Genomic DNA, 20,149 nt, shown 5'->3' with positions numbered 1-20,149 from the left:
TACATAACTAATCCCCAAAAATCTCTATTTCTTATACAGCACTCAATTGCTTAACCTTGATTAAAAAGTAATCAACATGGAAAGTACCAAATCATACTATTGGGCACATAGTGGGCATTCAACAATCACTAGTTGGTGCTTCCTACCTCTCTTGTTCTCCTCTAGTTCCCCGCCCCCTCAACTTCCCTTGAGATGACTATTTCCCATGTTTGTCTCTTTCAGGGCATATCTGTATTTCTTCTTATTTGGCCCAGATGTCAGATTGGCTTGCATTACTCCAGGCTGAATCATTTGATTTCCTGTCCATGTTCCTAATCTTTCCAGCTCCTCTTGTATCATTTCTCACTCATTCCTGCTGTTTACCACACCTCTCAATTTAAAGCCATCTGCAAATCTCATTAACGAACCACTGACTCCCGCTCCCCCACAATCACAGGACATACTGAATAAAACAAGACCTGACACCGATTCTCTTCCTTCCATTTGAGCCACCGCAGCTCTGGTGTGTTACTACCATTTTTTAATACGATTATGTTATTATTACATGTTAACTCCTAGTCTAGGTAAATCTAAAATGTGACAATGAGGATTAATCATTTTTTTAAGTTATTATTCACTTTACAACAAACTTAATTATTAATTCCTTTAGTCATCTTTCCTAGTATACTTAAAATACTCTTTAGCTTACAAAAAAAACCCCTCAACTTTTCAAGGCTAATTATAGCCTTGAATATAGATATTTAATGTCCTTTAGCCATTTCACTTCAGTCTATAAGACGTTGTTTCTTAGTAGAGTTTTGAAACTGAAACAGATTCTTCCATTTTAATAGTAAGCTTCTGAGGAACCCACCAGTTTTCTCACTGCTGATTCACTGGGTCTTGGTTTCAACGTGTCTCACTCCTCTTCCTGATATACACAAAATATTTCCAAATCCTACTCCTTCCTCAAAACTCTGGGAGCCCTTTCTGTGTTCCAAGCACTGTGCTGGGTGCTGGGGTACGATAATGAGAAGAGTCTCTGCCTCCAGGAGCCCTTAATCCAGGAAGGAGCATGAAGGGAAATGAAACTGTTGAGCACCTGCCATATTCTGGATCTGCAATGTGTTATCCCGTTTAGACCACATGGAAACCCCATCTTACAGGTGAGAAAACAAGGTTTCAGAGAAGTTAAGTAATTTGCCTTTTATGCAGAATATGAATAGACAACTTACAGAAGAAATACAAATGGACAATAGACATATGGGGGAATATTCAACCTTACTAGTTATCACAGAAATATATATTAAATAAAAAATACTATTTTTTACCTATCCAGCTGGTGAAGAGAGAAAGGACACAGGAAGCTGGTGGGGTTGCAGTAATTCAGGCTCTCCCACATAGGGCTGCAGAGAATATAAAGTGGTGCAGTCTTCCTGAGACACAATTTAATAATCTGTAACAAGGACCCTTACGAGAGGAACTGACCTTATCGTCCGTCACAAGAGAATGAAGTAAACAATGCTACATCAATACGATGAAATTGCACAGAGCCTTTACAAATCATGTAGAATATGTAACGACCTACAAGATTTTCTGATTTTTTTTTTCTGCTTTGCTTTATCTTCCCAAACCCCCCATACATAGCTGTATATGGTAGTTGCAGGTCCTTCTGGTTGTGGGATGTGGGACGCTGCCTCAACGTGGCCTGACGAGCAGTGCCACGTCCGCTCCCAGGATCCGAACCCTGGCCTGCCGCAGTGGAGCACGCAAACTTAACCACTCGGCCACGGAGCCAGCCCCAAGATTTTCTGATTTTTAAGTGAAAAAGAATATTATAGTATATACTGAGATTACAATATATACAGGATTGTGTGTGTGTGTGTGTGTGTGTGTGTGTGTAGAGAAAGTAAAAGACTGGAAGAATAGACACCAAAATGTTAACAGAGGTTATTCATAAGAAGTGGGATGGGGCTCTTTCTATTAGTATCTTCTAAATTTTAATAATTTAAAAAAACAAACACACAAAAATCTTCATTCATTCAGATCCAGTTATTCTACTGCATTGCAATAAACAGTAATGCCGACTAAGAATCAAGTAACTTGCTCAAAATCACCAGTTTGGTATATTGTGTTGAGCCTGGCTTAATAACTCCAAAATCCATTGTCTTTCTACATCCCGTTCATCTTCACCCCCAGAGCCCCAACTGCGTCGTCTCCAGAGTTCCTTTCTCTTTGGTTCTTTTTCCCCTTAATTTCTACATGTGCTATATCCCTTCCCGCCTTTGTCTAATCATTCCAGCAGTAGTCACCCTATGAACTGGATGTTACATGTAATACAGAATGTAAATCATGCTCATTCGATGAAAAAGGCAATTTCCCCCTCATGAAGAAAACTGGGACAACGCGTATCAGAATAGGCACAATCTGACAGTCTTCAAATAAGTCAGTTTGCTTCTTGCATTTTAAATAAAGCTGAAATCTGTTTGGTCTTAACCGTGATATTTGGAAAGTGTCATGCTTTCTTCTACATCAAAAGATTTCTTAACTTCATAATGTGCATTCTTGAAAGGACCACCTCCCCCAAACCAGGATCTGAGAAACCAATCCTTAATTGTATTTATAAATATGTTAAAATTACCCTATTCTTTTCACTTCCTTATTCAAAAAGTAGGATAAATATAATAGCCTCTCTCTCACTTGGAAAAGGATGACTTTTGGAGCCTCGAGTTGGCTGCGTTAAAAATTAGAAATGTCTTTGATGACGCACAGCTGTCTTCATTACTTCATCACAGATGTCGAAAGCATTCCAGGAGGCTGACTTAATGTACCTGGAGAAATGGAGCACGTTTTCTCATTCTTTCTCCTGAAGCTCTTGTCAGTTAGATCAAGAAGGGACTGGTTTCTCCATTGCTCTGCAACTAGGAACTTACAAGATGATGGAGAGTAAGACAAATCCTTCCATTTCTCCACCACCATTTCCTTCTTGTTCTGGTAGGCACTTGTCGTCTCAGGCCCATGGGCAGCACTCAGGGATCTCACTGCTTCCCCTTTATCTCAATCTTTCTCCGATCGAGATGCACTTAGGACAAGATCCCAATATGGCAAAACTTAAAAGTTTTCCTGCCAATAGCTGCTAACAGTGGCAAAGGAAAAACAGGGCACTCTTTCTGCCGTAGCTGACCATCCACTGAAGGACACCCAAACAGTCGTCCCAGAGTTTTTCAGCGCCCCAAACAGACCCAGACCAAAGTCAAGCCTCTGAGTTGAGCAATTAAGAACCAAAATTTCTGAAGTCCTTTCTTGTATGGTTCTCAGCTCTGTGACTACAAATAGCTATCTTTCTTCAAAAGAATTCCATTATTCCGTGATACCGCAATACCAACTCTTCTCTCCTGCTCTCGCAGAAAGCAGGTGATTGTTACTAACCACCTCATTCCACTCAAGAACCTTTCATCTGGAACCCGAAGTTCATACGCAATTAAGGTTTGTGTTCTTTTGGGACAGAAGTATCAACAAAGATGTAGCTGGCTTCTCATGCGAGGGAAATACATACCTGAACAGCTCTACTTGGAAGATCGATGCATTTTACTATATGTAAATTATACTTCAATTTAAAAAACTAAATTCTCATCCCAAAGACACTCATCCCCTAGGCTGGCCCAGTGGCCGAGTGGTTAAGTTGGTTAAGTTCGCACACTCCACTTCGGCGGCCAGGGGTTCACCAGTTCAGATCCTGGGCGTGGACCCACACACCACTCATCAGGCATGCTGTGGCTGCATTCCACATAGAACTAGAATGACTTACAACTACGTACTGGGGCTTTGGGGAGACGGGGGGAAAAAAAGAGGAAGAGTGGCAACAGATGTTAAGGCCAATCTTCCTCAAAATTAATTAATTAATAAAAATTAAGTAAAATAAAAACCGAAATATATTTTTTTAAAAAAGACACTCATCCCCTCAGGGAACGTGCCCTTATGTGAGTTAACAGCTCTATCAGGGTTCTCTATACCAGTATATCCTACCCAGTCAAAAAAAGCAGCAAAAAACATGAATATTTCCCCCCTAGCTAAAACTGATGATTTTTCTCAGTGTATGTCTTCCATTCACTTACATGGAACATCAGTGGGCTATCTAGGTGGGCAAAAGGGAAAATTTTAAAGAAACTTCTATAGCCAAAGGGATGAGACAACTGTAGCACTGAAAAGTTGGTTGAGCTGAGGTCACACACACACCAGGGCCTGGGGAGCAGCCTCTATCCTCCAGGCATGGGGCGGAAGGACCACAGGTGATCTCAGCGCATCACAGGAAGAAGAGACATTTTAAAAGGAACAACCTCCCATCTGCTCAGTCCCAGCACTGAACAACTATTTTCAACCACCCAAAAATGCTTCCCAATGAAAATATCCATCTCAAGGAATAAATAACTCTAAATCAGGGATTAATAAACATTTCAGCAATTTGAGATTTTATTGTGAAAATAGCTATTTTGACATTATATCCAGTTTCTCATTTATCAGAATAAATTCTTTACAACATTGATCATCATCACCACTTCTGGGTATTTATACATAGTCTCTGAGTAAAATATATTCACACTAGGCAAGGCTAGAATATTGAAATTATGACCAACATTGCTTATTTTAAGATTGTTTACTTTATAACAAAACTATAGTATTTGTACACTTAGAACAGACGTTTAAAATGTTATAATTCAAAGATAGGCTTGGCAGAACAAAACCAATATGTGTACACATATATTTCTTATTTATCTTTGCTGTCAATCTTCCGGAAAGCTAAAGTTACATTACAAACAACTCAAATTTCTACTTCAAGGATGAATAGAAAAATGGAAAGATATTGTTTCCTATTTTACAAATAAAACATTGAGTCAGAAGAGGAATAGTTCATGTTTATGCAATTAACATAAAAGCTTGAGTACACCCTTCCTTCTCCAAGAAATAAAGATGCCAGCACTGCAAGAGAAGTAGCAAGCGGTCCAGAGAACGAATGGCCAGCACAACCTTCTCTACAGCGTATGACTCGCTGAGGACTGACGCAAAGTCTGGCAGCTCATTTTGCATGATTTCCAAGGATCTGGGATATGTAAACTAAATGATTAAAAGGCATTTCTCTGAATTTGCATGAGGAAAACTGAGGAATCAGAATCAAGATCGAACTGCTTTTCCCATGGTTAGATGTTCAGCATTACACCACAACTCAAAACCCACAGGCAGGCCTTCTAGCAAATACACAGCCGAAGCGTGGAGTTCCAAATGTGCAACTGGACACATTGCAGAAAACAAACAAAAAGCATCTTTATGTCTGATTAGTAATCTGATTTAGTACTTTGAAATGAAATCAAACATACTAAGTCCTCTGAAATTTGGAGGTCTAGGGAGATTTAAGTGTTTTAGGATACAGAAACTGCTGAGAATTTAATGAAAACTATAAACCCTCATCCTAAAAAATGTACACACACACACACAATCCTTGTTTAGACCATGTCTTCAGTAACAGAATAGAATTTGAAAACATACTGCTTTGCTTTGTCACTGAAGCAGCTGTACACTTTCTACATTGCGTGTGTGTGTGTGTGTGTGTGTGTACATACGTATAAAATGACCAGTTTGTAGGGACTTTCGTGCTATAAATACCCATTGCTTTTTTGGCATCACTAAAGCATAGCCAAAAATGGTTCGCAAATTGTTCTGGCACTCCAAGTTGGTTCCCTTTGTCTCAGAGACACCTAAGCACCACAGAGTTCTCTGAAACCAGCAGGTCACACCCCTGTACAGCTAGTCCAAGCCAAGCGCTATGGAAAGGGGTGGTCTGACCAGGGGCCTCACAAGTGCCTAAAAAAGCAAACTCTCTAACCCACAGCCACCCCTCTCTCAACATCATGGTCCAAGGCAGTCCTCATCCGTCTCTTTCCATCTGACCGCCGCTCACCAGAGGGGCGCCCGACAATAGGAAACCCTGGCAATGAGCACAGACAAGCAAAAACATGCTAGGGCAGCATTTCCCTAAGTGTGTTTCTCAGAACACAAATCCCACAAGACGCTTATTTTTTTAAAAATCCACATGCAAACAAATTAGGGAAATGGTGTATAAAATATAGGCCCTTCCTGGAGACTGAAACCACACAACAGCACATCAAAGGTTCTGCAAAGCCCACAGCAACTTAACTCTATAACCCAGCATTTCCCACGCTGAGATGGCCACAGAACCCCCTATTCACACAGTAACAATCTTTTCTGCCAAAATACACCTTAGGAACTGCTTCTCCAAAGAACTAAAAGACGGTTTTTAAAGATCTTACAGTATAATTCCAAATGAATAATAATGAAGATACAAAGAGACTTGTTTTCCTGTATTTTTTTTAAAGAAACTGCTTTGTTTTGCTCTGAATACTCTCCTATCATAGCACTCTCCTCTGTAGTTACAAAAATCCAACCCAGAGTTGCCCTTTCTTATATCACTGTTCAAGAATGTTCATTCTCACCAGTAATCATTTGCCTCCTCGTCTGGAATTAATAGTTTTTGTACACTTTTTGATTCCAAGAATACTTCTCCTCCTCAATCACAACAGTTTTAAGTGTAGGGCAGGTAACCTGGGGTCCTAGCAAACACTACATGCCAACGAGAGTTTTGGGTGAATTATTTGGCAAACCCTTAAAGAGAAAACTTCACCTTTACACCTCTGTGAAAATCGGCCTTTTCAAGCTCTAACGAAACTTCAACTAAACCTTCGAGGATGATAAGATTATTGACCTTTGGTTCATGTAACTAACAACAAACTTCTTAATAATCTGTTTGAGAAATATGAAAACACTGAAAGGTCAATGTAAATTCCACAGAGCTGAACAAGAAAAAGAGCAAAAGATAATTCTGCATGCCAACAACATGTACAGAACACCGTCATCACAACCCAAATTCAACTCTGGGACTCTGCTCAGGATTTCAAGTATAAAAATAACCCAACCAAGACAAAGTCAATTAGTAAATCCCTGTGAACTTAAAACAAAAAGCAGTCAGTCAAACAAAATGCCGCCCGGTCTTAAGGTGTGGTGCCGGTGCATAGCCCGGCCTGCCGTGCAGTCAGAGAAAACACACACAGCAACGGCGGGCTCCCATGTGAGGACACAGAAGGACTTTCTTCAAAATATTTTATCCTCAAAAGTAAACCAGGTACCGTAGGAAAAAAAAGATACCACTGCAAACATAAAATCACAGAATTTTTATATCCTAGGAAAAAGGAGTTCCTGCTTTTAGGTTATTTTTTTCTTTTCTGGTAAGGCAAAATAGATCTTTAGATAATCATTTGTTACAAACCTGAGTTGTTTTTTTTCTTTAAACTCAAGAATGAAATAAATTATATTTAATTTATATTATGTATTTATTCATCTGGAAATGAATACTGAAAACTATATTTGGAGCATTAAATTTTAAATTATAGTTTACGTAGATAATAAATTTACTCTATTGAATTTACTTTCTAAAACCCTTTTATTTTGAAGTAATTATAGACTCACAAGATGTTACAAAAATAGTAGAGATCCTACGTATCCATCACTCAGCTTTTTGTCTTCACCTCTAAGCATTTATATTTTGGTTTTAAAAGGGTTAAAATTTTTGACAGTTTATGAAAAACTGTCAAAAGAATCTAAGAGGTCTGATAAACGTACATTCTTGGAAGAGGCTCTAAGAAAACATACTACCAACTTCAAATACCACTTTTATCACATGAAGCTACCTTAAAAAATTGGTTTTCTGAGCTACTATCACTGTTACCAATTTCTGTCTCTTTGGATGTCTAGTTTTTTCTGTTTTTGTAGACTTCTGAAAATTTTAACTTAGCTCTGGTTGAAATAAGCTTCCCCATTCCTTCATGTTAATATATCTGCTAATAGTAAACGAATGGAAATTACAAATGGAAATCAAAATGCTGGGCTTAATATACAATCTCCAATCCTCTAGAACTCCCAAAATACAAACATACCTAAGTTGAAATTTGATTTGTCAATGCCAGCCTGTGTAGGGGAAAACGACCACTCCTGAAGGAACGAGGATCCTCAACCTTCTTTCCAGTTTCTTCAGTGGAACGAGAATGGCCCGTCTTAGGGATGACTGACGACAGTCTGCTGATGGAGGATCTTTACCTTACGGAAATTATCTGACCAATTTCCTAATCCTATACTACCAACAAACATAAACACAAACATAGCCCCTTTTATCACCACCTCCAAAAGACAGTGGCTCACAATAGTTTGTTTAAGACTGTGGACCATTTATCTCAGCAAACTCAAACTTTATCCAAAGCATATCCTGACAGGCTAATCACAAGCTCTACGTCCAGGCTGGAAAGTTGCTCCTCTCTAAGAGCTTCCTGTATGAGTGGCTGATCCTGGAGCGGTTTGTGCTCAGCTATAGCTTCTTAGCATCTCATGGGCTTATACCAAAAAAGTGCAACTAAGTAACCCAAGAGATAAATTCTTACTTATCTAAATCACATGTTGCATATTAGGAAAGGCGGTCTGGATGCATCATGATCTATATACAGTGTAAGGCTAAAGGTAGCTGAAAGCAGAAATGACCAAAAGTAAATAAGACATATTTACAGTCATCCTCTCTACTAAAAAAGGACAAATCGTTCTTACTCTAAAATGATGTCTTTTGATTAAACTTTCAACACATGAAACATTACAGTATGCTTATTGCCTGAAGTCTGTGTGTCCTTAAGAACATGATCTCCGACATTCTTATAAAAATTTAAACACATTTTTCTTACTCATGGACATCAATAGTTTTACTGACAGTAAAATTCATATAACCCAGTATTATCTTTTGACTTTGCCCATGGATAAACCTGAAGTAAAATTTACCATTTGATTTTAGAATCTGTTAGGACTGACAGAAATCTTTTTCCCACAGATCTCTTATTTTTCCAGAAACTAATCTTAATTGTCCTGTGTTTGTCAACTTAAGAAACTTCAAACGCTTTTTTGGGAGTTTTAACATAAATCATAATTGAAAATGACTAACCCTGACTAAAGCATAAACAGATGTCTGATTAAAGTACTCAACCACCCTTCTCCAATATACATCAACCAGAGGGGATGATAAAGTCCTGTGGTCACGATTTTCAGTAGAGAATATGCACACGGATTTCAGATTGCTGGAATCTAACAGAGGAGTAACACAAAACAGACACACACACTCTCCTGCCTGTTGCAGAAGTGACGTGAAACTCATTAATTACTATCCCTAAATGCGTCCAAAGAGATGAACAAGATTTTGAAGACTACTTTGTTTCTCATTTAATTAAAACTTTCAAGAAAAAGTATTTACAGTAACTTAAAGACTCCTGTATAAATAGCTACCTAAATACAGAACAAATGGGGAGGATGCAGGTCAAACACAGCTGAGCCCCACTCAGCTCAAAATACACAGGACCTGACTACAAAGCTGTTCTCCTAATACGGGGGTTTGCAGGACACAGTAAGATTTGCTGAGCACCATAGTAATCTTTTAAGACACTGTCAAAAACATAGTCCTATATTTTTAAAATCCCAGAAGTGGTTTTACGACAATGGAAGCACCTCAGCCACTAAAATAAACAAGATTCTATTTTTAGTAAAATTACCTGCACAGCAAATCCTTTGAGCAAATCCAGTGAGCAATCAATAAATAGAAAATATTCTTTAAAATCTACTGCTAGGGGCCAGCCCCGTGGCTGAGTAGTTAAGTTCGCACACTCCGCTGCAGGCGGCCCAGTGTTTCGTCAGTTTGAATCCTGGGCACGGACGTGGCACCGCTCATCGAGCCATGCTGAGGCGGCGTCCCACATACCACAACTAGAAGGACCCACAACTAAGAATACACAACTATGTACCTGGGGGCTTTGGGGAGAAAAAGGAAAAAATAAAATAAAATCTACTGCTATTTCTGATTATTCCACTGGATCTTTAACCTGTAGTTAAACTATACGGAAAATAATTAGTTGCCATAAAGCTTTTGACTGCATGATATGCTTCTTATGAAAGAACACTGGTCAGAGCCAAGTCTGGTGAACCTGGACCAGACGCATGGTATTACTTCTACTGCTCTGGCGGTGGGCTCCTCCTAAGTAGTGTCTAACCATTAGGCAAGTTTCAGTAAGACTTTACAACCTGGCATAACAATGACAACCAACACATTCAGTTGTCCTGAAGTTAATCTGAGAAAGAGATGACTAGAGTTAAAAATGTACTACAAATACATAGGTCTAAAGCTGCCACACTCACTCAATAAACTAGAAGAGCCTTTGCTAACCTATATTGAACAAATCAGCAAATACTAACGTTCTACTGAACTGCATATAGTCAGAAGAATACTATAAGTAACCACCTTTAATATTTATATATATGGTACTAACCCCCCAAAAGATTAGACTTATGAAAGCATCATTAAAAAGCACATTCTTCATTGCTTTTTAAAGTTAAATACAGACTTTTCTATTGAAGTAAATACAATATTAGAATAATATATTTTTCCTAACAGCTAAAATAGGCATCAGATTTCTAAACAGAAAAAAAAAGCCTCAGCCAAAGAGCCACATGTTAGGTATTCAGACTGGTCTGAGAAAACTAAATGAACAAATTAACTTGAATAAATTGAGAGTGCACATTCAGAACAGAAATGGAGCTTTTGGTCAGCAACATGTGAACCAAAGGCAAAAAGCTGCCAAGATTAAGGCAGGCTTTTTTATATACAGTACAATGTGTTTTCTTCTTTCCCCCAAGTTTGGTCAGCATTCATTTTGCAAAGTGTATTGCCAAGCCAAAAGACAAGCTTCATAATTAAAAAAAATAGATGTCACAAAAAGTTTCTTTTGTTTTAGAGTCTTCCTTGTACCTATTCATGGCATTTCCTTTTTGCCTTCACACACTTAGTATAATATTACTGCACCAATCATCTGACTTTGGACACAAAGCACAATGACTGTCAGGGTGACAGCCTTTGTAAGGAATTACTTTCTTCTTCCGCTGGAGTCAACTTAAGTGTCGGCAGTTTCCGAGGAGGGAGTTGAGGGCTTTGGCGAAGATTGTCATCCATCTGTGGAAAGTACAAAAGGTACATCTGACTAATGGCAGTGGCACCACTTACGTGGACTGTGGCCTCCCCATCCAAACTACAGCCCAGAAGAGTACAGAGCCATATGTTTCTAGGACTGCTGGAGAAACCTTTTTCTTGCAAATAATCTCTCAAGAATTCTAAATGTCATACCTCAAATACCAGCTGACTCAGTATATGTACGAAAGCAATATGGCTCCTCCTTGATGCTTCACAAAACTATAGTAATTCCACAGAATGAATATTCTACTGAACTCAATCACAGCACAACTTGGTTTAAGAGGTCTTCTCACAGGAAGTAAAACCAATACTTCTGTTACACCAAGCTCCACAGTTTACAAAGTATGTTCATGTATAATACCTCATTTGATCTTCCCAACACAATTGTGAAGAAAAAAAGGCAGACATAATCATCCTCTACTTTACAGATTAGCAACAAAATAAAGCAAAGAAAGGTTAAGGAACTTGCATTAGGTTGCACAGCTAGCATCAGAGCTGAAATGTGAACCCAGGTCTTCCTGGTCTGACACTATTGTTCTTTCAACGATACCTCATCGCCTCCATGAAAACGACCTGTACTCCACCCCAAAAGAACACCTCTTGTAGGCTGTGAGTACAGTCATATGCCCCGTAACAACTTTTCAGTCAACAATGGAATGCATATGTGACAGTGGTCCCGTAAGATTAGGACCACAGAGCCTAGGTGTGTAGTAGGCTGCACCATCTAGGTGTGTGTAAGGATGCTCTGATGTTCACACAACGAAATCACTTAACGATGCATTTCTTAGAACATATCCCTGTTGCTAAACAATACATGACTGCATTTGACAAAGGAAAGACAGGAAAAGAGACAGAAAGAAGGCTCGATTCTTTAGGCCTAATCCAGAGGCATTCCAAACATTGGATCAGTTCTATATTTGCTCCAGAGAAACAAGTTAACATGGAGCATACTGAGAAAATGTTCAAGAGTTTCAGACTTTCCCTAAAGAGTACGTTAGCATCCCTGGAAACACTAGGAATGGGATTATTTAGAACTGAGTCACACCTCAGAAAACTGCCTTTAGCCAGAGCACCCCACAAACAGAGTGCGAGATTCAGGCCCTGGCGGTGAGCTCACTCTCAGCTTAACTTCATAAAAGACTTGAAAGAAGCTGCCATCAAAGACCCAAAACCAACAAAATACAGCATCTTATTACCCACTTGGTGGGCGGGCGTTTTTAGTTTTGAATATGTGCAGAGCAAAACTCTCCCTTAGCTTCTCAAGATGCTCTCATAAAGCACAGAGGAAATGTTTCAGCAGAGGTACACAGGATTAATAGGAAAGCCAGAGAATAAAGATTAACTTTTAACTTTCCAATGGAAGAAAGTATTCCCAGTGAAATATTTGAATCAATGTCTTTTTTCCTGCAAAAAGTAAGTTCCTCTAAAATAACTCTTTCTTTTTACAAGCTCTAGATTTTCTGTCCAAATGGTGCACAGTGGTAGCCAATAGGATTTGTTGCTCCAATGTCTTGTAGCCAACAGTGAGCCATACTGAAGAGCAGATATGAAAGGGGTGGGTGGGGGGGGAGGTGGCGTGGAGGGGATGCCTGATATAGGGTCAGGAAACTTTCACATAACGATGACAACCCAAGATGGAAGTGCACAAAGTGGTGACAGGGCCTCTTGGTTTAACTTTCTGCATATGTAGGTATTTCATGGTTCCCTTTACATGTCTGTCATGAATCTGCCACCTACAGAAAACGAAAACTGTACTGGATAGCCTTCATCCAGAAGGTAGGTGTCTGAGTAATCTTTCCATTATCCATACTTAACACTCAGTATTTTTCCTCTCATGAGATTTACTGGGCTGGGCTAAGAATTAAGACAAACTTGGCTTTCATTCAGCTTATTCAAACCGTAACCACCAACTCTTACAATTGTACTGTGCAGTTTTAGTCACTTCTCAAGTTCTAACAACACAGGAAATACTAGAAAAACAAACAGAACAGTTATTCCAGAGAGTGGCAGCTATAAACTTGGCTCTGAGGACTACTGGCAATGGATACATAATCTCATTCCTGAGTTAGATGGCTGACTAACTGCAAAGCCCATGCTGGAATCCAATTTCTACTGTTCAGATTCCCTCTCTACCTCTTGCCAGCTGAATGACCTTGGGCAGGGACATAAGCTACTCCTCATCTGTGAAACGGGATGATCGAGTACCTGCACGCGATCGGTAGAGCTGCTGGGAGGATTAAATGAGATCACTCAGATAAAGCTCCGACATCACAGTACCTAGTACGCAGACCTCGAAAACTGCTAGCTAGTGTTATCTGGCCACGTTGCCCCATTAGTTTGTGAAAGAGTGAAGTATTCATTTGTATAAGAAAAAAAGCAAGTTTATCAGACAGGAAAGAAATGCATAGCTCTCTTGTATTTTTCCTATCAGAATCACCCTTGAAATTTCTATTATTGGCTCTCTCCTCCACCCAGTTCCTCAATATCTCTCTCACCAAATGAACACCCCAAAGTGGCCAAATATCCACACTGGTGAAAAATTGTAGACAATATATAAAACCGTTTATGTGCAAGAAAGGAAAAGACATTACAGTGCTATTAACAACAAAAGAAAAGCACGGATGCTTACAATCTCAAGAAACACTTCAGAGACAGAAGCAGACAAGTAAGAAGTATTTTTTCTCTTCTTTTTTTTAAAGTCAGACTTTTGGGTTTCCTAATTTGAAAAATACTAATTGTGTGGTAAAAGTAAACCCAATCCCATTATCAGATCTTTCCCCAAAACAATCAGGCCACTACTGGCTTCAAAACACTATTATATAAAACTTCAGTAAATGTATATTTAAACAGCTTTCTGAAAAAATAAACTCTTCCAAAAATCTAAGAGGGTAAAGTTAATGCATAATCCCAATTACAATATTAATTGCAGAAAGGAGAATACTAAACTACTATAGAATGATTGAAGGGAACTTGACCTTTTCAATCAAGTTGGATTCCTTATTTACAAGCTGGGTGAGTTTCTGCAGATTGGCATCGACCGTTTCTTGTCCAGCAGGAGAGATGCCTAAGAAGCCAGGACAGAAATCAGAAAGACAGGAAGTGCTGAAAGCCTTGAAAGCTGTTTAGATTGAAAGAATTTTGAATCTATCCACCTCGCAATTGCACCCCCCCAAAAAAAAGGCAAGGAGAAAAACCACCGTGGGTTCAAAGGCAGCTAAGAGGGACAGTAATGCTTCAAAACCAAACCCTAAACAAAGGACTCAACGTGTCCACAAAGTAGACGCTGTTGGCCGTGTGTTAGGCAGCAAGCCAAAGTGATCGGTACAAGAGCACAGCTGTCCTCACTTCCCTCTCAAATCCCAGCTGCACCTTCTCCCCACCCATCCCAAACAGGTCTTCAGTCATAACTGTGTGGATAGCTTCCTAAGGCAGTGACTCCCAAAGGGCTACCTACCAGGCATCCCAAGTATTTGGAGGGACTTAAAAAAATACAGATTCCTGAGATCTACCCCTAAGAGATTCTAATTCAGGAAATCTGGTATGTGACCCAAGATTTCGTATTTGTCCTATAGTCAGATTTGCTAACTACTGCTCCAAAGTAGCAAAGTTGAAAGTTACTTAATTTGATGACTCCCAAACTACTAACCCGTTAACATACAAAACACATAACCCACCATAAAAATAAACTGCCCCTAAGCCAGCTGTCCTTATAACTTCTGCTTCTTAAAAGGACAGTTTCTCCCAATACAAACTGAGTATCCCAATCACTTAAGCACAAGGCCCCACACTCCCAAAGAATCATCTCCTAAGTGACAGATGCCCTCTATTTACAATACCTCCAGTCTGATGCAATCAGTTTTCAAGGAGTGGAATCATGGGCATGTACCTCACCAAAATCAGTCTGCTGCTGATTTCTGTTCACGCAGGAAAATGCTAGAAGCAACATTTAAAGTAATTGCCCATTTGCATTAGGATAAATTCTATCTTTCAGCAGGTCCTCAATAAATACCTGTGGTTAACTTTTAGAAGAAAATGACCCACTTCAAAGGGGCAATATTTAAAAAAGAAGCAGCAAGAAATGTATAAAATTCTGAAGATCAGACAAAAGGCAAATATCTATTTCTCTATTTAAATAAGAACACAGGGAAACAAAAATAAAGTTGGAAAAATGCAACTTTTTGAGGTGCTATAAACCAGCATTTAAAGACAAAGCACAAACTTCTTTAATAAGTAATGAATTTTGCTTATACAGTCCTAGGAGAATATGCAAATATTCTACGCAGATAAAGCTGAGCTGAAGAGGAGCCAGCTTACCTCCAAGACTATGCCTAAAATAACTGTTTAGGATGTCATCACAAAAGCGACACAGGTTGGAGAGCTGTTTCAAATGTTCTTGTAGCTGAACTTTAGGAAAGCGTACTTTATAAAGAGGTGCAAGAAAACCGAACACGTAGGCATCCAGGGTAGAAGGCCTAAAAATAAATTAAGGATTTTTTAAATGCATGTAAGAAAATATTAACTTGGGATTATGTTAAAAAATTTTTTTCTCAAATATATTTGTCAATTCTGAAGGATATAATATAGCCTTTTAAAAGGTTTACAACTGATTTTAGCTTACAAAAATGATGCAAATAGAGTTTTACTCATTACTAGTTTTTTTTTTTTTTTGCTGAGGCAGACTTGCCCTGAGCTAACATCTGTGCCAATCTTCCTCTATTTCGTATGTAGGTTGCCACCAGAGCATGGCCACCAATGAGTGGTAAAGGTCCATGCCCGGGAACTGAGCCAGGGCCCCTGAAGTAGAGCACACCAAACCTACCACTAGGCCACAGGGCCAGCCCATTACTAGTTTTTAAAAAATGTTCTATCCATTTATCTTATTTAGAAGAAAATTAAGTCATAACTTAAAGATTCATTTTTACTTTCAAGTTTATATAGAGATTGGAGACAGGGTGGGAATAGTTCTAGATGTTTTCAATTCACAGATGTAGCATATTAAGTCAATGTTAGATTACCATCAAAAGAAAAAGTTTCCTACAGTAAAAATCTATTAAATCTTTTTCTTCAAGTGAAAAACTCATTTTGGGGGTGAGAGGGGACATGGGAACTTGCTTTAAATAACTGCTCATTGAATATATGCACATAAAACATCAAAATCATTTTTAAAGGAATGCACTCACATATCTCCAAAGAAGAACTGAGATGTCCCCAGTCTGTGTGACAGAAGATTTAGGCACTCCTTGGCATCTCTGTATATCTAACAAGGATGAAATTACATCTCAACAGTAGGAAAGATGCTCTAGAATGTCTTTTTAGGCAGGTATCTATAGGTAAGTTCATCTCGGGCATCTCTCTCATCCCTCCTCTGGAGGGCCCTTGCTCTGAAGGTCATCCCAACCATACCTGCGCTTCCACTTCCCGGAGGTGGTAGAGCGGAGGCTCTCCTCTGGTCAGGAGAATCCTATTCAGTGCTCCCTTAGACATTCTTCCAGGCAGGATCAAACTCAAGGGAAAGGGAATTCGTGACGCAAACCATGGCTTTGTCACAGTAAAGTAATTGTCATTCTCAACCCAGAAAGTGTGAAGCTGCAAAAAAAAAAAAGGGAAAACACACTACAAGGATGTTCTTTTACTAACAGAAAAATCACTCAATCCATGTGGAAGTTTTTTTTCATAAATACCTTCATATAAAGTGACCATACAAATTTTCCAGTGAGAAAGACTCAAGGATAAAACAAGATTTTACACATGTGGTTTTTGTGACTGTTATATCCAGGCTCCCAGAACAAGGCCTGGCACACAGCAGGTGTTCAATAGGTATTTGTTGAATGAATGAATTACAGTTTGCCCAATTCTATACATGGAGTAACAAACCCCATCTTCCACAAAGAACTTTTATTTCCAAAATGACATTATCTTTCACTTTGTTGTTTCACATACTAGTTGAATGTCTAATGGAATCTAGTTTCACAGTAACATGAAAGAATCAAGATTAATACTTAAATAAAATTTCCTGTCTTAAGCCTTTTTCATTAGTTTTCTTCTAAATAGGCTTAGTACATTTCCAGCAAGTGACTAAAATACTGTAATATTCACCAGCGCTCACCACTGCCGGAAGAAGCTTCTCTTCAAGGAGAGCGATGTAAGCCAGTGTATCTGCTCCTTGTCTCGCTGAGAGTTCATAATCAGCATTATATTTCTATTAAAAAATATAAACGCAAAAAACCTCAGAAGTCAAGAGCATCCCAAAACAGTGAAGCTCAATAAATTAGGATTCCTATTCTTCCTCAAACATGGCAAACGTGATACTAAAAGGGGAAAAGAGAAATACAAATTCAATGACAAATACTGTTTAACGCAAATAAAGTTCCTAGCACAGCAGTAAGTCAACAGACGTTAGTGGTCATTTTTTTAACTGCTATTATTTCAATGACTGTTAATGACCTAGTTCAGTGCATGGCATGTAGTACAAACTTAATAAATAGAAGGTATTATTATTTTTGTTAACAATAAGGAAAAGGTTCTAATTGGTTGCATTTTTCCCCATGAAAAAAGAAAACCTTCCAATTTATAAAAATTCTAAATTTTGTTGACAGAGGACTTTAAAAAAAAAAAAAAATAGACAAGGGCCGGCCCCGTGGCCGAGTGGTTAAGTTCGTGCACTCTGCTGCAGGTGGCCCAGTGTTTCATTGGTTCAAATCCTGGGCACGGACATGGCACTGCTCATCAAACCACGCTGAGGCAGCATCCCACATGCCACAACTAGAAGGACCCACGACGAAGAATATACAACTATGTACTGGGGGGCTTTGGAGAGAAAAAGGAAACAAAATAAAATCTTAAAAAAAATAGACAAAACCAATAATAACTTTCGCATTTATATAAATCTTTACATTTTAAACATTTCAGATACATTATATGTCTTACATGTTCAAACATTTTAGTTACATTATTTCATGAAACAGTTAACCGCAACTATTAGTTAAGTGCTTTTAAAAAATAAAATAAATAGTTGCTGGTGGGTAAGAATTCAGTCACACCCAGCACAAAATGCCTACCAACTGTGTAGCTAAACTGACAGTCATATCAACAATTGTAATAGTGAAGATGACTAAATAGAATCTGCTTTTATCTAAACTTCAAAAAATCCAAGCAAAGTGCATGAAAATATAAATTGACTACACCTCACTATATGATTTTTGAATCACAGTACAACTCATGATTTTAAGCAGTAATTTTCAAGTCTATTTTTATATCAAATCTCAGGTATCTCCAGCTGTCTACTGAGTTGGCAAAAAAGAACTCTAAAAAAAACCCCCAAACCTTAAAATGTATTAAAAAAGTAACATGCAGGGATCAACAATCTACTTCTTCAAAAGGAACCACCCACCTGTTTTCTTAAAAAGTTTAGTATTTTTGCTGGCTGAGAAACAATGTTGTCTTTAGTTGTCAAAATTGGTACATCGCCTAGAATTAAAAAGTAGTTTACATACAAGGAAACATTTCTATTTCCTCTGAAGAGATTCCAATACCCTAAAACTATACCAGTTGCATACTTGGAGGGGGAAAAAATGAGTAAGCTCATCTTGGTTTTTCGCAATTTCACAAAGAGCAGTTTTAGAGAACACTGTGATTTCTCATAATTTCCACTGATTTGGCTTGTTCTTTGAAGTATTACTCAGAATGATCAAACTATAAGCAACACACAGCCAAGGTCATGGTAAGAAGAAACTAAAACCCCAAGGTATTCCATGGCTATATGCCTCAAACTTTTAAATCGGGGGCGGGGGGGGGGGGGGGGGGGGGGAGTCTTTAAGACGGCGGAAAGGGGTGTTTAAAAGTTTACACTGTACCTCTTGAACCTCTCCAGGTGTTATCTATGACATTGACTTTCAAGGGTGCACCAGAAAATTTGGCGTACGCCTGAAACAGAGTTTGCAAGGAAACATTTTAGACTGAGTACGTAATGCAAGTCTGCAGAGCAGCTTTCCTTCACAGCCCGGTCCCCCGAAGGCAGAAACGCCGGACACGGGGGCCGCGTCCCTCCCGGATCTCTAGCCAGGGACGCGCGCGCAAGATACCCAGCTTTCGGGGACTTTTTCCCCAAAAGCTCCGGGGGTGCAGAGAGGGGCGCGGCTTTCTCTCCACAACCAGAGAGCTTTCAAGGCTGAGAAGACTCGGAGCCGAGCGGAGAAGCTGTGACTCTCCCGCCAGGCCTCGGCGGGGTCACAGGCCAGGCTGTGTGGCTCGTCGACGGGATGGAGCCCGGGGCAGTGCAGCGAGCAGCGGTGCGGCCAGCCTCGGCCCAGCGCCCGGGGGACCGCGTCCTGCCGCCGGGCCGGGCGCGGCCAGCCTCGCGCCCCCGGCCCCGCCCCTTCTCTCCCGCGCGCTGGCCCGCGAGGCGGCCTCACCATCACCACCAAGGACTCGCTGTGTACCGATGGGAGCCCCCAGCCGCCTCCCCAACAACTGAGCTCCAAGGGGGCCGCCATCTTGCCGGGGTCGACCTTTGCTACCCCGGAAGTACTTTTGCCGCCCAATTTCCGGCACGTGGAAAGGCGGAGGCGGGGCGAGGAGGGGCAGGATGGGTATCTGTGGGCTCTGGAGAGATGCAGAAAGGACACCTGGGGCAGTTAAAAGCGCGCTTAAAATCAGCTTGGTCTGGAATTGAGTCCTCCTGGGCCTGAAGTCAGACAGACCCGCCAGTCATTCCTCAAATATTTATTGCATGCCTGAAGTGTCCCAAGCCCTTTGAACATTACTACCCTGTATCTAAACTAACCCATTTGTGAAATAGACATGGCAGTTAATTTACAAGATTGTTGTGGGTGTTTAAGATTATGGCATGGGAGGAAAGAAGTTGGCATACAGTAGGCACTCAATAATTGTTTATTCCCTTCCTCCATATATTTGTCCTCTGCCTCTTTCCACTCTCAATCTCAATTATGTCACCCTCATGTTCACTTGCTCCACTCTCCTTAAAAGTAACCCTATTCCTGAAATGTGTCAAGTGAGTTCTGCCTTCCTTCAGTCTAATATTTTTCTTCTCTGCCACTC

At 39.7% G+C, this 20,149-nt stretch overlaps 1 protein-coding gene across 4 annotated transcripts; it reads right to left on the bottom strand.

Annotated features, from left to right (window-relative positions):
• Positions 1 to 7,270: 7,270 nt before the first annotated feature.
• On the bottom strand, positions 7,271 to 19,624 carry MTX3 (metaxin 3). 4 transcript variants are annotated; one of them, XM_044777930.2, is made up of 10 exons: positions 19,504 to 19,624; positions 18,946 to 19,015; positions 18,483 to 18,559; positions 17,199 to 17,291; positions 16,496 to 16,678; positions 16,273 to 16,349; positions 15,407 to 15,564; positions 14,979 to 15,025; positions 14,068 to 14,156; positions 10,938 to 11,074 (listed from the first exon to the last, which is right to left on the bottom strand). In XM_044777930.2, the coding sequence occupies exons 1-9, from the start codon at positions 19,582 to 19,584 to the stop codon at positions 14,094 to 14,096; spliced, it is 849 nt and encodes a 282-aa protein (XP_044633865.1). In that variant the 5' UTR covers positions 19,585 to 19,624; the 3' UTR covers positions 10,938 to 11,074; positions 14,068 to 14,093. The 4 variants fall into 4 exon arrangements, 3 of the variants coding, with proteins under 3 accessions (XP_044633866.1, XP_044633864.1, XP_044633865.1); XR_006532764.2 differs by having other exon boundaries at positions 11,026 to 11,074; positions 14,929 to 15,025; XM_044777929.2 differs by lacking the exon at positions 14,979 to 15,025 and having other exon boundaries at positions 7,277 to 11,074.
• Positions 19,625 to 20,149: the final 525 nt, after the last annotated feature.

Source organism: Equus asinus, chromosome 9, assembly GCF_041296235.1.
Source record: "Equus asinus isolate D_3611 breed Donkey chromosome 9, EquAss-T2T_v2, whole genome shotgun sequence".
NCBI classification, from domain to species: domain Eukaryota; kingdom Metazoa; phylum Chordata; class Mammalia; order Perissodactyla; family Equidae; genus Equus; species Equus asinus.
This window is presented reverse-complemented; position numbering and strand designations above follow the sequence as displayed.

Excerpts from the sequence above, each read along its gene's own strand:
- MTX3 (XM_044777929.2), bottom strand. The coding sequence starts at position 19,584 with ATGGCGGCCCCCTTGGAGCTCAGTTGTTGGGGAGGCGGCTGGGGGCTC. Across the intron at positions 16,679-17,198 it reads AGAAGCTTCTTCCGGCAGTG|CTTCACACTTTCTGGGTTGA; the intron begins GTGAGCGCTGGT and ends TTTTTTTTGCAG. Across the intron at positions 15,565-16,272 it reads CAGTTCTTCTTTGGAGATAT|GCCTTCTACCCTGGATGCCT; the intron begins GTGAGTGCATTC and ends ATTTATTTTTAG.